The sequence below is a fragment of the Opisthocomus hoazin genome, chromosome 16 (genome assembly GCF_030867145.1).
Source record: "Opisthocomus hoazin isolate bOpiHoa1 chromosome 16, bOpiHoa1.hap1, whole genome shotgun sequence".
Classification (NCBI taxonomy): Eukaryota; Metazoa; Chordata; class Aves; order Opisthocomiformes; family Opisthocomidae; genus Opisthocomus; species Opisthocomus hoazin.
Genome location: NC_134429.1, coordinates 13583372 through 13598662, shown reverse-complemented (window position 1 = coordinate 13598662; position 15291 = coordinate 13583372). Strand labels below are relative to the sequence as shown.

The 15291-nt window shown below is 42.1% G+C and overlaps 1 protein-coding gene across 3 annotated transcripts in view; it reads right to left on the bottom strand.

The window, feature by feature from the left end:
- Window positions 1–1649: 1649 nt before the first annotated feature.
- Window positions 1650–15291, bottom strand: part of TNFRSF8 (TNF receptor superfamily member 8) — a 29235-nt gene continuing 15593 nt past the window's right edge. For 2 of the 3 annotated variants that reach the window (XM_075437314.1, XM_075437315.1), the window contains 9 exons: window positions 11169–11294; window positions 10593–10748; window positions 10398–10491; window positions 9674–9954; window positions 9351–9461; window positions 8745–8792; window positions 7013–7038; window positions 4974–5178; window positions 1650–3483 (listed from right to left, as the gene is read on the bottom strand). In XM_075437314.1, coding sequence (XP_075293429.1) covers window positions 3239–3483; window positions 4974–5178; window positions 7013–7038; window positions 8745–8792; window positions 9351–9461; window positions 9674–9954; window positions 10398–10491; window positions 10593–10748; window positions 11169–11294 — 1292 coding nt within the window. In that variant the 3' untranslated portion in view covers window positions 1650–3238. The remainder of the gene's footprint in view (window positions 3484–4973; window positions 5179–7012; window positions 7039–8744; window positions 8793–9350; window positions 9462–9673; window positions 9955–10397; window positions 10492–10592; window positions 10749–11168; window positions 11295–15291) is intronic. The other variant, XM_075437316.1, reaches the window with a different exon arrangement.

Sequence of the window (15291 nt, the reverse complement as noted above, 5' to 3'; positions counted from 1 at the left end):
ATTTATACACAGAGCTGAAACACACAAGGAGCCGGCGTCGCAGAACACCCCTTAACAATGGCAGCCAGGTGAACACAGTCACACGTTGTGGATGCACAAATTGGTGGTGTCGAAAATGAAGCACAAGTTCCTGTATTTTTCTAGAATGAAAGGCACGCACTGGAAAACAATGAACTACCCTGACTGGAAGTGAGGAAAGGGTAACCACTATCTGTCCTACACGTTTTTTTCCTCTTCCTTGCATTTGCGGGTTTATGTCAGTACTTGGTGATTTGACCTTCTGTTGCACAATAAGCACTTAAACCAAAAACTGTTAGTTCTGTTTCCTTCTTCACCTCACGTAACTGCCGCTGAGACAGCGACACTGATGGCCAAAAGAAATTTCAATCTGAGCATGAGGAGCAGCTTATCTTCCAAATGAAACAAAACAAGCACAAACACAGAAGTACACGGAAAAGATTCACTAATCGCCTCTCTTGCAAGACTTAGTAGACAAACTAAAATATAAAGTGGTGGTAGTTGCTTTTAGAAATTATTTTATGTTCTGGACTTGCAGAGAAGAACGGAATTCAGGAAGTAAATACTGGAACTCACAACATTTGAGATTACAACCAGTTTTTAACGTACTATGGGTAGATTATCCCCTGATGAAAGTCAGTGACCAGATCCCATAGTGCTGAGATTCTCCCACTTCATCTCTGTGGCTGTGGTTCCAGAAAAGTATGAATTTATCTGGATTTATTTCTTCAGTCACAAAATCTTGATAACATTTCTTCCCTTATATTGTGAGGCTTAATGAATAAGCAAGACCCAGTGGACCTACTATATGGTGATTTTCAGAAAGCCTTTGATGAGGTTCCATACCTAAGATGGTGGAAAAACAATGTTGTCACAGGACTGGTGGAAAGGTAATTTTATGGATTTGCTACAAGGTTACAGGATATTATGGCTGTTTAAAAGGCAGAAAGGAAAGAGCACAGCATAATGGTAATTTTTCAGGATAGAGAACAGATAGCAGGAGGATTGGTGGGGCCAGTTCTATTCAATATCTTCATCAATGATCTGGAGAAAAGAGCGTGCACACGCAGTGAAGGTTCTACTAAACTTCTCCAGCTAGTTACACAACACATAGAAGGCAACTAAAGCCAGAAGGAGCTCATAAAAAGGTGGCAAATGAGCTTCTACATAGATAAACATAAAGCAATACATTTAGGGAAAAATAATCTAAACCAGGCGTACATGGTGCTGAATTAGCATCTAGCAGCCATCACTCAGAAAAGCGATTTTGGAGTCATCCTTGATGCTCCTCTGAAATCATCTGCTTAGCGTGCAAGGGCAGCCAAAAAGAGCAAACAAAATGGTGGGCATCATCTACAGAGATACTGAGAACAAAATAGAAAGCATCATTCTGCCACTATTTAAAACCTTGGCCCACCTCTCTTCTTCAGTGCAGTGCAGGGTTCTGGACTCCAGATGTCCAGAAGAATGTAGTGAAGTTAGAGAAGATGCGGAAGAGGTCAACTAAAATGGCCAAGGCAGTGGAGCATGTAACTTACATGAGAAATATAAAAAGATGGGAACTCAGCTTGGAGGCTGAGGAGGATACAACCAAGAATCATGAAAACAACTCAGTATTGCAGTAATTTCTGTAACAAAAGAACTAGTGGCACTGGCTGAAATAAGTAATGGGTCAGTTTAAAAGAGGTAAAAGTAACTCTTCACACAGTGAATGGTAACTGTCTGTAATCTGTTGCCACAGGTGTTTATGGAGACAGATTGTAGTAGGAAATTAAAATTAAAGGCAATACGAATGAACACTAAAGGCTGCGACAAACTCTTTAACATCCTTAATCCAGTTACAGCTGATACTGCAGAACTGCAAGGAATACAAACAGCAGATATTAACCAGGCTTACATGCTTTTCCTAAATAACATCTCTTACCATGACTGACATAAAATGTTGGACTCGTACTACTAGTTTGGCCCAAGAAGGTGTTTTTTATGTCCTTACGTTCCTTTTGTGTGTTCTAAGACAAAAGATGCTGAAGTTGCATAGCTGTTATTACAGTACTCTGTCCAGGGTAAAGCTACAAAGCAAGTAATTGTTTTTGTGGCTCCTTTTCTTGACTGTTAAGGCACACTTTGTCATCTTGCTCATTTTCCATTGTCCTGTGCAAAAACCTAGTCAGCACTATTACATTTACAGTTATCAAACAAGCAGCATGAAAGACTGAAAAATAGCACGACACAAGCCAGTTGACCACATACCAGATTTTTTTTAAAGAATAGATATGCAAATCAATGTCACTCTGATGATCACGAGCAATTCTAAAACATGCAGATATTAACAATGTTATAGGAAATAACCGCTGTGCCTGTTATTCAGTCCTTCCTTTTTGTAGAAAACTAGTTTATTTGCTGCTTTTCCCTTTTTACAGAGTCCGCACTGGGCTAAACCCGTAGTTCATCCAGTATCCAAATATTCAGCTGGTTTGGCTTCCACCAGAAGAGGCCATACTCACTGATGATTTGAAATAGTCAAAAAACATGAATCAGACTTAAAAATTAGAAAGAATGGCATAAAGTACAGTGGCCTTCAGTTAGTTTTATTTGCCTTCTGCTTCCTGTGCCTGTGTGGCACCTTTTGATTCTATTTCCTCAAGAAACATGAAGTCCACAAACTGAAGAGTTCTGTGTGTGTTAGGGAAAACTGAAATTGTCATTACTTTCATTCAAGATTTGAGGCCTTAAGAAAAATACCAGATGTTGCAAAATATATGACAAAATTGGAAGTACTGGTAATACTGGAATAGAAGCAACACATGAAACATTGTTGGTTCTTGAGCCTAACTCAGAATTCTGGCCAGAATTTTCATAGCTAATAGACATAGTTTTCAATCCATTCCTTCATGCAGGGAAAGCAAGCTGCGAAACTTGAGCTGGCATCCAGATGTCCTCTGAATTTTGTAGCTTTGATTCAAATTTGTTCCCAGCATGATACTGGGAGAGAGAGGGAAAGAGAAATATTTGATGTCAGCTATGAAGGCCAAGGGTTTGGATGATCCTCTCATTTGTTAGATGAAACAGATTCTAGCACTCCTTGTTTGAATGTGTTTCAGTGTTTTACATGAGTTTTCAGACAATCTAAGGCACTATGTGTTTACCTCCCTTGTCAGAGATTCAGGCTTAGTGTCACACTGGATGTTTCTGGAGCTGCACACGTCTTCTCGGTGGGTTATCACTTTTCAGTGGCAGTGGTGGGGTGGTGAAATTCCTTTCCCTCCTCTTCCACGGGAACCATTACATCATTCCCTGGAAAAGACTCTGTTTCTTGCTCTGGATAGTGCATTGCCAGTTCCTCTTCTGTATTTTCCTGGGCATCAACATTACTTTCGCATCCTCTAGCAGCACAGTTCTTGCCACTAGGCACTTCCGAAACAGACCCCACAATAACAGTGTCGGCCTTCATGATGTATATTTTTTCTGAGGAGGGAAAAAAATAGTGCTGAGTGTAGTTAACAATCACTGCTGACCCTAGAGATGGTCCCTTTCATGCAAAATTTTTATCTGGTACTCAGTTTTCCTTCCCCCCCCCTTCTTTTTTTTAATCAGAGGCATGCAGATCAAGCCCATCACTGTGAAAACACAGAATTCACTAACCCACTAAAGCTTTTGGAGTTCACACGTTGTAAGTTGTCTATTTAATTGTTTATTCATAAGGTGCTTTTAATTTTGAAATCAAAGCACTGAACATACTGATAAAGAAGGCCTGCACATTTTATACCACACTGTCTGGCTTTGGACTACTGTCAAGGGGACTCTGGGCATTTTAGATCAAGTAGATCTAGCTCCCATGTGATGAAGCCACTGCATTATAGCTAGGACTACAAGGAGAAGCACAAATTAGAAAAGGCAGTAAGATATTCACAAGAGTCTGTTAGAAGAAGCAATTAATCGGGATCCAGTGAAGACAGATATAGAGAATCCACAGTTTATGCTCCTGCTGTTTTGAGAAGCAACAATACCTGCATTAAAAGCAGCCTTTGTGCAAGGATCAGCACTGTACAGAAATTCTGGGTAATTATCTGGGGTCATAGGACCAGCAAAGAAATTAGTTTCTTTCCAACGGAGTATCAGCTACAAAATTTTCTGGGATAGACTTGAACCTTCTGTCTAACTTGTTGACCCTACTCCTTTACAAAAGGTAAATAAGGCCTTTGCTTTGGCTTGGACAACTACATTTTATTCAGAAGGATGCTGCAGATCAGACACTGTAGGTTATTGTTCACAATTGCTTGGAGACATTTGGGTATGGTAAGTGAAACCATCACATTCATCCCAAGTCCGTCACTCACAGAAAAAGCAGAAAGGACATTTAGTAAGGAAAGGTCAGTGCCAGTAATATAAAAAAAAAACCCCTTCAAACAACCTCAGAATCAGGGTTGGGAACGTTACCAGAATGTCTCATGTAGACTGTATCTCAGGTGACAATTCTCTCCCTGTGAGTAAGCTTCCTTGCCTGACTATCTCCTACCCTGTGCCACAGTCAGAGACTTTATGGGAGCATACAGGAGACACATTTCAAGCTACTACTGTGAAACCAAGAGAAGAAAATGATAGCTTGAGACATGTGAAGTACAACTCTCAAAGTATTACAGCATTATTTTCAGCTGGCATATTTTGGATTTCAAATTTCTTCTGCAAATTTATATCTTCTGGAATGAAAAAGAGGAAGAAGAGCATTTGTCTGTGAGGTTCATAAGTGACTAAAGCAAAAGTGAAAATAAGAAAGCATTATATTCAAATGAACAGATATATCTGACTTTGTGTGCCAAAAGTTCTGGAGATTCAGCCCCAATCTTTGTTAGAAGCTTTGGACATTTGCAGCTTACTCGTAATCTCAGAACGACATTATGTGCCCATGGCTGAAAAACTGAAAAGGCAAAAGGAAAAAAAAAAAAAGCAAGACTCACCAATTCGATTATTTGTGTGGTCTCTCACTCGAGAATCTATAGCGCATTCTGGGGCATTTCCACTGCTCTGTGTCACATCAGTCAGACTCACATCAGGACTATATGCGTTTTCTGTGCTGGACATCAAGTTATTGTTGTTTTCCAAAGGGAGGGTTCTGTCAATTAACTCCTCTTCTGGCCCACTGTCAGCAGTCAGTATGATCTTCTGCAAATACAAAGTGGAGAGTAGAAGTGGGGTGAATGTAATAACAACACTGCAAAGATTGCAACAGGTCTACAGAATCCTTCCGTCCCAGTCAGAATAACATAATGTACTTCATAGCACCATGGTCATGGGGAGTAAAAAATTCCAAATTGCCTACCTGATATAGGAACTTAATTCTAGGTTCCTGCTTCACTTAAGACCATATTCAAAAATAGCGTTTCTAAGCTAAATTCACAGATTTTCGATGACATTTGCAAGAACGTACCTCACTTTCACTGAAATCCAGTTTCCTGGATCTGCTTGGATGCTTTGGTAAATCCCACTGCCTTGTCTGCAATTTAGACGCCAATGAACATTTGTAAATCCACCTATTCATCATTTTGACTTTTTGCCACTAATCTTATACTGTATGCTCTGTTGCAGCATCTGCTTATCCTGTAATATAGCAGCAGCTGCATTCTGGGGGGCTGAAGCTCAGTATAACATCAGCAAAAAAGATAGATGTCAGAGGTAAGAATTTTAAGGGATTTGCTCAGAAGAACTTTAACAAGATATTTTTCATATTTACTTGTGAGATAAGCATCAGAGGACAAACCTGTACAGATGTGTAGTCATATGGTGAGAGAGTCAAACAGTCAAAACTGAAAATATATGGTTTAACAACTTCTTAGATTTTGGAAAGATCTACCACGCTGCTATGGAAGAACACAACGAGCCAGAGGTTGAACTCGTTGAACTTTAAAATGGAATTGCCTCAGCAGAACCTCAGGTAGGAGACACAAGCTCAGAGTAGCTATTATGTGAAGAATTAATTACAAACAGTCCTTTCAAAGAGGAGCCAGAATCTGAAAGGGGCTAAAGGTCCTGCACCACAAACTTCTGATGGTTCCTAGCTCTGTTTTTCTTTCCACAAGGTTGGAAAAGAAAAAAAAATAGTAAGATTTCGAAATATGCAGTTTAAAACTCTTGCTCATGTCTGATTTGCTATGAAAGCAAGAGTGGAAGATCCCCGCAACTCAGGAATTAGCAATGACACACTGAAATTATGATAGCTGATTGCAAACAGATTTATTAGAATAAATAGTATCTTGTATGTGTTCAGATGTACAACATTTAAAAGCAAACTGATCTAAAAAAAAAGAACAGTCTAAAGAGCATTTTAGCAGATACGGATATTTAAAGATAATGAGCCTTAAGATAATAAACTGAGAATACTCAGAGGATGAAAGTTGCTACAATTTCACTGGAAGTGGAGGAATCAAACAGAGCTGTGATTATTTCAGCAGCGAAGGAACTGCTTTCTGTTGTTACCACATTGACTGATATTTGTCTTGTTCTTGTGCACACTATACTGTTAAACCAGAAGCTGGTCCTGATGGAAAGTCTTCCAGACACTACCCATCGTGTACCCGTATTACAGTCAAGTCAAATCCTACAAAGAGGGAGACAGAAGAGTACAAATCCCACTTGTGTGACTGGAGCAGTAAGATAAAATGGGACTGACAGACAAAGTTCTCTCAGAAGGTAGAGAAGGCATGTTCATGTGATTTGGGATCTTGTCCCACAGAACGCAACATGAACGGCATAAGACCAAACCAAACACTCCATTCACAAAGAAGACCGGCAGCATCACGTTATTTAACACTACATTAAACATAGCCCAAGACATGAAAGTAGCAAGTCCTAGTACATCTCATCGCTGCACCTAGTGGATCATGTGTTGTAGAGGGAAGTGCAAACAAAAAGGCTGGCACTCTTAAAGAGGACATATAAAAATGTTATTATTTACATTGGAATGGAAAGTGTTCTGATTTGGAATATTGTTCACACTTACTGCAGTTTTGTTCACTAGATCAGAACCTGCAATAGAAAGAGGAAAAATTATTAGAAGAAAATTTGCAGCAATCACAAGAATGTTAATATTTGCTCTAAAGTATCACCTAGCCATGTCCTAAACCACACTGCCTAACCCGCCTGCATTATGCTTTCTTTACCACTGAGGGCACACTTACATGACATGGCTGAGGTGAACCAGCAACATGCTGCTGCCAAGACTGTGAGGTCCTGCTCTCCCCAAAGCCCCTGTGGCCATCCCTATTGCTCTCCCCACACCACAGCTAGTATTCATCTAATGAAATGATGAACTGTTTAAACTTGCTAGATAAGCAGAAAACAGGCTTATTAAAAAAAAGTAAAAAAAAATTTTAATAACTTTCTACTGGATTAACAAGATCGATCAGTTCATTGTGTGGTCAGATGAAGTGTGGTGAGATCACAAACAGCATGGCCAGCAGGTCGAGGGAGGGGATTGTGCCCCTCTGCCCCGCTCTGGGGAGACCCCCCCGGGAATCCTGCATCCAGCTCTGGAGCCCTCAGCACAGGACAGACCTGGAGCTGTTGGAGCGGGGCCAGAGGAGGCCCCAGCAATGATCCGAGGGCTGGAACCCCTCTGCTGTGAGAGCTGGGGCTGTTCAGCCTGGAGAAGAGAAGGCTCTGGGGAGAACTTAGAGCAGACTGCCAGTACCTGCAGCCTTTGCTGGAAAAACACCTGCTCAATTTCTGGGACCACAAACGTGGGAGGCGTGTTCCAGAAAAAGTGACTGTTAGCCATAGCAACCTGTACAGACCCCCTGGGGTACACACATTTTTCCCAATTAACTAATAGGAGACCTGACAGCAGTGTTCCAGTACCTGCAGGGGCCTACAAGAAAGCTGGAGAGGGACTTTTGACAAGGGCCTGTAGGGATAGGACAAGGGGTAATGGCTTTGAACTGAAAGAGGGGAGATTTCAATTAGATATAAGAAAGAAATTCTTTACTCTGAGGGTGGTGAAGCCCCGGCACAGGACCCCTGGCAAGGGACCTTAAAGACCACCTCGTTACAACCCCCCTGCCATGGGCAGGGACATCTTCCTCTAGATCAGGCTGCTCAAAGTCCCATCCAACCTGGCCTTGAACCCTTCCAGGGAGGGGGCATCCACATCTTCTCTGGGCACACTGTGCCAGGGCTTCACCACCCTCAGAGTAAAGAATTTCTTTCTTATATCTAATTGAAATCTCCCCTCTTTCAGTTCAAAGCCATTACCCCTCGTCCTATCCCTACAGGCCCTTGTCATAAGTCCCTCTCCAGCTTTCTTGTAGGCCCCTGCAGGTACTGGAACACTGCTGTCAGGTCTCCTATTAGTTAATTGGGAAAAATGTGTGTACCCCAGGGGGTCTGTACAGGTTGCTATGGCTAACAGTCACTTTTTCTGGAACACGCCTCCCACGTTTGTGGTCCCAGAAACTGAGCAGGTGTTTTTCCAGCAAAGGCTCCCTGCACTGACCCCGGCCCAGCCACGCAGGTGCCGTGGGAACCAAGTGCCATCTAGTGGCTTGTCACCCGGAGCCTCACCGCCTGCGCAGGGCCGGCAGCGGGACCGGCCTATGCATGTCAGCAGACACGCGTTTGGCATGGAAAAACTCCGCCTTTTAAATTAGAATTCGATAAAATAAGGTTCCATACTAAAACTATGCACTTATTCCTTAGACATACGGATTACAATTCCTGGTCCATCAGTCACTCACCTTGAGATCTGAGCCCAGATTTGTGTGAAGTGATGGAACGCAGATGTGCTGATAAAAGAAACCATTCACTTAACAGAACTCATCATGGAGCATACAGGCTCTAACAGCTTTACTACAACCACAGGTCTACAACCAGCCTACAACGTGCAGCTCCCGCTTGCTATAAAAGAGGGAATGTGGTTCTGCAGGCACACCCCACATGTAACCCAAGGCAAAGCTACAGAGTCCGTACCAGTAAAAATCACTCTTCCTCACATACTTAAAGTCCAACCCTATCACAGGAACCAACAAATACTCACAAAACATTTCAGGTATCATCTAATATTAGTGTCTGTGCTGACAGCAGAAACCACTGCTTACCCTTTCCCCACCCAGCTTGTAGTATCTTCCTCCATAAATCCACAGCTGCTTCAATCTTTCTCACATGTTCTCCAACACGCTGCGTGAACAGTTTGCTTAGAACCCTTATCTGGCCTTCCTTCAAAAGGCAGTAGTAAACATTCTCTTCCCCAGTGCCCTCCACAAAATTTTGGGATATTTGTGTTCCCAGCTGGCATATACTTGAAGACCAAACAGCATGATATTTATTACAGCTTAAAAACTCACGCTTTCCTTTGAGGATGAGGATCCGCTTCTTGCAAACCTTCCATTTCCAAAATAACAGCATGCCCACAAGTAGCACTACCACAGAGAGAACCACTCCCCAAAGAACTAGACCTATAGCACAGAAAGGGAAAGGGAGCACACGAAAGACTAAGAAAAGGCGGAGAGGGAACTATTAGCAGATGTATGTGTTTGGACATAGATCTATAGACATAATTTCACAAGTCGTAGGCTATTTTCAGGAAGCTCACACAGCAAAATTGCATTTACCAAAGATATATCCAAATAAAACACACTAGACAGCATAAATGCTTTATCTTTGTTACCTGCCGTTGTTGTCTCCCCCTTGGCTGAGGTGGGAAAAGTGCCAGCCGGAGCTTTCTCCTCAGGAGTTGAACTGGGGTTTTCAGTTGTTGTGGCACTTAAAAGCACACTAGCAATGGTCACCAGGTTCTCCTCAAACCTTCTTAGGTCAGAGTTACTTGTTTCATTGCTGAATCCCATGGACAAAGTGCTTGGGGTGAGGTAGGTGGGCAATCGGTCCAGGCAAACCTGATCGTGTGTCGCATTTCCTTTGCTTAGCACTACTTTGTTTAACTCACCACAGCTATGGAGTGAAAGGGAACAGTGTATCAGTGCTAGCAGAAACTGCCATGGCAGAAGATAAGAGCATTTTCCATGTGACAAACACCCCTTTGGTCATTTTTGTACCACCTGCATTTATTGCTTTCAGTGAAACAGTCATTAACCTTCTTCTCACCCCTGTGGCATTAATTCTTGACCTGCATGCAAACCGGATACTCAACACGCATGTATAATTCCACTGTACTCAGTAAACTAAAAACAAGGCAAGAGGGATTCCTTCCTCCAGTACAGAGCTGTGCAACAGGTATAAAGAGAGGCCTTCTAAATTCTGCACATAGGCCCAAAGCTACCCCATTGCCTCTAAGATAAATTTGTGTACTTTGCACCAGAAGTGACAGGTGTCCCTTTTCGTCCTTTATTAACTTTAATTAATTAGTTTGTCACTTTTAAGAACCATGGACTTACTTCGTGTGGGGCTTGCAGATGTCGGTGCTGGAGTTTTGATCAGAGAAAGTCCCGGAAGGGCACTGTTCACAAGTAACATCATTTGTTGAGGTGCCTGAATAAAAATAATGACTGAGGACCGACCAACCAAATGCATCAGGTCCAGGCCTATGGCCAAGGTCAGGAAAAGTAAGCTAGGCAGGTACCAATTCCTACCTCTGACTTTGACTCCAAAACCAGGCTTGCAAACAGTGTGCTTCTGGCATCGCATGCAGGTGTTCTGAACAGGGGTTTGACAGAACAGGCCTGGGCGGCACTCACACACACGGCTAGAATTGAAGGAACAGGGCTCTTTCTCCACAAGGTCAGATTCTGTGGGGAAGAAACAGATGCAGTAACAAAGGATAACCCTGCTCAGAAAACGCAAAGGCAGGGCCAAAGCTGAGCAACATCAGTTCAAAAGCTGAGGAAGCAGAACAGGCTGCTGGCACTCTTCGCAGTGGCAACTTAAGTCATGAGTCATTGGAAAAGCCTGTAGACAATGGTTTCTAATATACGACAGAAAGCAGAAATCAGACTTGGATAGCATTGGATGTGAGAATTTTTAGGTAGTCCCAGGTCACACAGGAAGCAATACTGATTACATGCAAGGTAGCATTCTGCTCTCTAAATCAGTAACCAAGGATAGGTATCTTTGCTGCTGGAAATTCTAAATGAATAAAATATAAATAAAGTGTAAATAAAAGATATAGAGAGAATATAACCATGCGGTATGCATGCGGGAAAGCAAACCTTTTGCACATGACACACAAGCGTCACATTGTGGCTTTTGCAATGCTTCATTCACATATTGTTCAGGTCCACATCTCATGCAGTCTTCATCTACGTCCCTAGGACATGCTCTCTTTTTAACATAGCCTGGAGAAAGAAAAACAAAATATGCAGGATACCTGTTCAGAATCACAGGAGACAACCACCCTGAAGTGTTCTTGTACGCTCATTTACTGGTTAGGCACACTACCGCAGTCTTCTCTTTGTATCTGTCATTTGGTTTCTCTAGCACATTTTGGCCTCTCCATTCAAGTCTGAAGGGATCACAGCTCTCCTGTGAGGTTCGCTGCTGTGGAGCAAGGCTTGTAGGCCTTGTTTGACCAAAGTCAGTGATCAAAGGATGCCTTGATGGAAGAATCAAGGACCAAGGAAAAGTACAGAAAGAAGTAAACAAGAACGGAAGCAAAGGCTCATAAGGAAATGGGACTAGATGATCTGCCAAGAAATGCAATTGGCAAATGAAGATGTTGATGTGAGGAAGTTATGTCCTGTACTAATGAAAAAATAAATATCAAGTATAATCAGTAGCTGTCACCATAAATATCAGGTATAATCTGTAGCTGTCACTAGAAAATTACATGTTCCAATGAGATAATCTTAAAATTAGTATATAAGGAACTGAATCTATGAATAAAGTTCGACATTAGCAGCATTCATATTGTATGCGTATGCTTTGTCCATCTTCACCACAGAAACGTCGCAACACTCTCCTGTTTCAGCAGCCCTACGCATGGTATTATCACAGTACAGATTGCTACAGAATGGGCACATGGCAAGTCATTTGCTGACAGTTAGAAAAGACTACCAAGTCTGGAGTGAGGGCAGTATCGTCCTGCCATTACTAAGTTCCCAGGCAATTGTTTTTCATTTTTAATTCTTGACTATAGTAACCAAGTCCTGACATTTTCCTACCTAAGGCATAACTTTTCCTTTCAAAAGCTGCCAGAATTGTCTAGGTGCACATGGATTCATGCAGGGACAATCCCACCTCTCGTGTTCACAATGAGAGGTTACAAGATGGCACTTCTTCAGCTGTGCCCTATATACCCCTAGCAGGTTTGCAGTACATTGCTTTCTGAGCAGTCCTGCTAGTTTTACAGTTGCCTTGACAATTGTGAGATAGTTTAATCTTCCAGTTGCTTTCCTTTAAACAAATCAAATCAGATATGTACATCTTTCTGATGCTGGAAGTATATGCCATACACTTTCTCCGCTCAACACTTCCAACTCATCTGGACTCACTGCTCACAGTTTGCAAGCACACTACCCTGGATCTCACAGCCCTTCTGTGTATATGCAGCGTGCATGAAGTTGAGCAGCTGGCTGAATTAGATAACCTCCAGAGGTCTTTGCCAAACTTGAGCTATTCTATGACTCCTTGTTTATGTCTGGTAATCATTTTCTAGTGACTAGCTTTTAAAAGCATCTGTCTGGCAAGCTAGGTACAATAACCAGCTAGGAGTATGAGAAAGGCTGGGACAGCAACATTCCTAATGCTTCAGCCCCTGAAGCAACTGATGAGGTATTCTACTACTGGTCATCACGTCAAAGAAATTAGAAGGCACAGTGGTCAGCTGTGACCTTGTGGCCTTGCCAGGAGGTGGAAATAACTACCAGAGGGTAAGGAACGGCAGCAGTCACAGAAGCAAAAGGACAAGCTAAAGCAGCAATGTAAAGATAGGCAGAGTTGAATGCTTCACAGGTGGAGAATGGAGAGAAATGAATCTCAGTTTCAGCATCCAGCCTGCATCACCCAGTCACAAAGAGTTAACCACAGGGAGGGGGAACCTGGTAGGGAAATAACTCACCTACTATGCATTTTGGCAAGCATGAAGTAGGAATGCAGGTAAAACCAGCTGTGCTGTATTTGGCCCACTAAATACCACCAGACAAGCCTGAACCACACCACTCCCACGTCCTCAAAGCTACTTGTATGAGACTACTCTTTTCAAGGTGGGGGCTGACTGCTGAATCTCAGGATTCAAGCTGAACACATGAGTACCTGCACATGTGTGTCATTTTCTGCTTCCTCCCCCAACACCCAAAAGCTTTAACTTCAGTTATCTGCGATTTCCTGTACACCTGGGTCCCTCCCTCCCTTGGGGGATGTGTGTCCCAGGTGCAGTAGCTTTCAAGCCTGTCTAACAGTGTTTTCTGCTCTTCTCCATTGATTGTGTTCATAGCTCAACAACTAGATAAAAGCCTGAGCAGTAGGAATATAAGCTGCAATCACTCATACAGAAAAATGTACCGAAAGTAAGTATATTTAATAAGTGTTTTAAGTGTCTTTCTTTTGTGAGTATGTGCATTCATTCAGTCCTGAGGATTTGCTGTTAACTCCAGGTGGGAAATAGTCTTGAGTGTTGACTGCAGCACTATCTTGTGGAGCTCGATATCCGATTTAGAGTCTAAAAAAAAAAACCAAAACAAAACAAAACCCCAACCAAACAAAAAATGCAAAAAACCACATAAACAAAATAAACAGAAGTGAAGTGGAATACCAACTTGTGAATAACATGAGCTGTTCTAGCTTATACCACTAATTCCCATGAAAGTCTCTGTTCCTCCACTTGACAGGAGGGAAATACTTTGTTCTGTGATGACAGAAAGAAAATATTCTTCTGGTATCCCAGGTATGAAGTCTCATTTTACCTGCGCAAGAATTAAGTACATGAGAAGAGATGTGGCAACTGCAGAAATTGATTAGAATGATCTTTTGAGGTTTGATTTGAAGTTTATCTTGAAATTGAATGTGAAATTCACTTTGAAACAGAGGATGGCTTGTATGTCAGCCAGTGTGCTCAGACTGAAAGCTGTACATCTGTGGGCTGGAACACCAAGGAAGGTAAAGCCAGGCTGCATCAAGAGTTCGAGATGCTCCACTTTAATTAAACTGAATTTTAGAATAGCTTCTCTTTCTTTTGCAGTGAGCAGTTATGTTAGTAGCAGATATGAACAGATTTTTGCTTGAAGGAGTAGCAGAAGATTAAAATGAAATAGCATTCCTACCAGCTTCTGTTGTGAAAGAGGCTCTGGAGGATGTGATGTCCAAGACTGACGTGAGGATGTGGCAACGAAATGAGTTTCAGGAATAAGCAGAGGTGAAATGATTGAGACTGGTGGCTCATTACAGCCAGATGCAAATCAGGTCTCTGCTTTTCACAAGACTGCATTATGACTGCCATTATGGGAGCTTTTGCACAGTATGGTTTTGACAGAGAAAAGAGCTTTTCTTGTGACTGGCTCAGAATCAGATCCCTGCCCCTTTTCTTCTTTTAAGGGACCAGTTTCTCCATCCTTTCATCTTGCTTACTTACACAACTTTCGAACAATTCTAGTGGTGTGGCCAGCAGTACACAATGTCCCAGTGGGAACCCCGATGTAACTGCATACAAATGCTAGCAACCACGCACTAACCCCCTCTTTATTATTAGACCTCAAATAAATGTCAAAAATTTCCTTTCAAAAACACAAAAAAAGAAAACGAAAACACTTCTATAAGAGATTGATGATGGCGAAGTACCATAAAATGCCCCACCCACTCACCCACAGAGGGGTTTTTTTGGCCAGCGGGGGGGTTTCAGACATTTCCAGAACTCCTGTCTCACCAAGGTGTTTCCTGCTCCTGACCTCATGTGCTTCTCGGTCAGGACCAGCTTCCGGCAAAGCTCGCTGTGTCCCCTGACAAAGGGCTGTTCCCATTCTCATGTGAGACACTTTCTAAACCGTTGTGACTACGAGGATAATGACAGATTTTCCACACCTTTTTGTCTTTGATCAGAAACATATTTAGCCTAATTTCATTGCATTATTTCACACCCTAAGGCAAGTTGAAATGAATTCTTAGACCTGCCTACTTCTAGCTATTTCAGAGTGTCAAGTCAACCAATAAAAAACACACTAAAAATTCTAGCAAGTTTTCTTATTTGCAATTTACAGATTATTTGCATGCAGACTGAACAGGAGCAGGGCAGTGGAAAGCAAGTTCATATATGGATCCACACTAGATAGTGATTCACTTCAGGGATAAAATGCAATTCTGCAGATATACATGGTTCCTACTATCTCTACAAGAAAGGCTCCA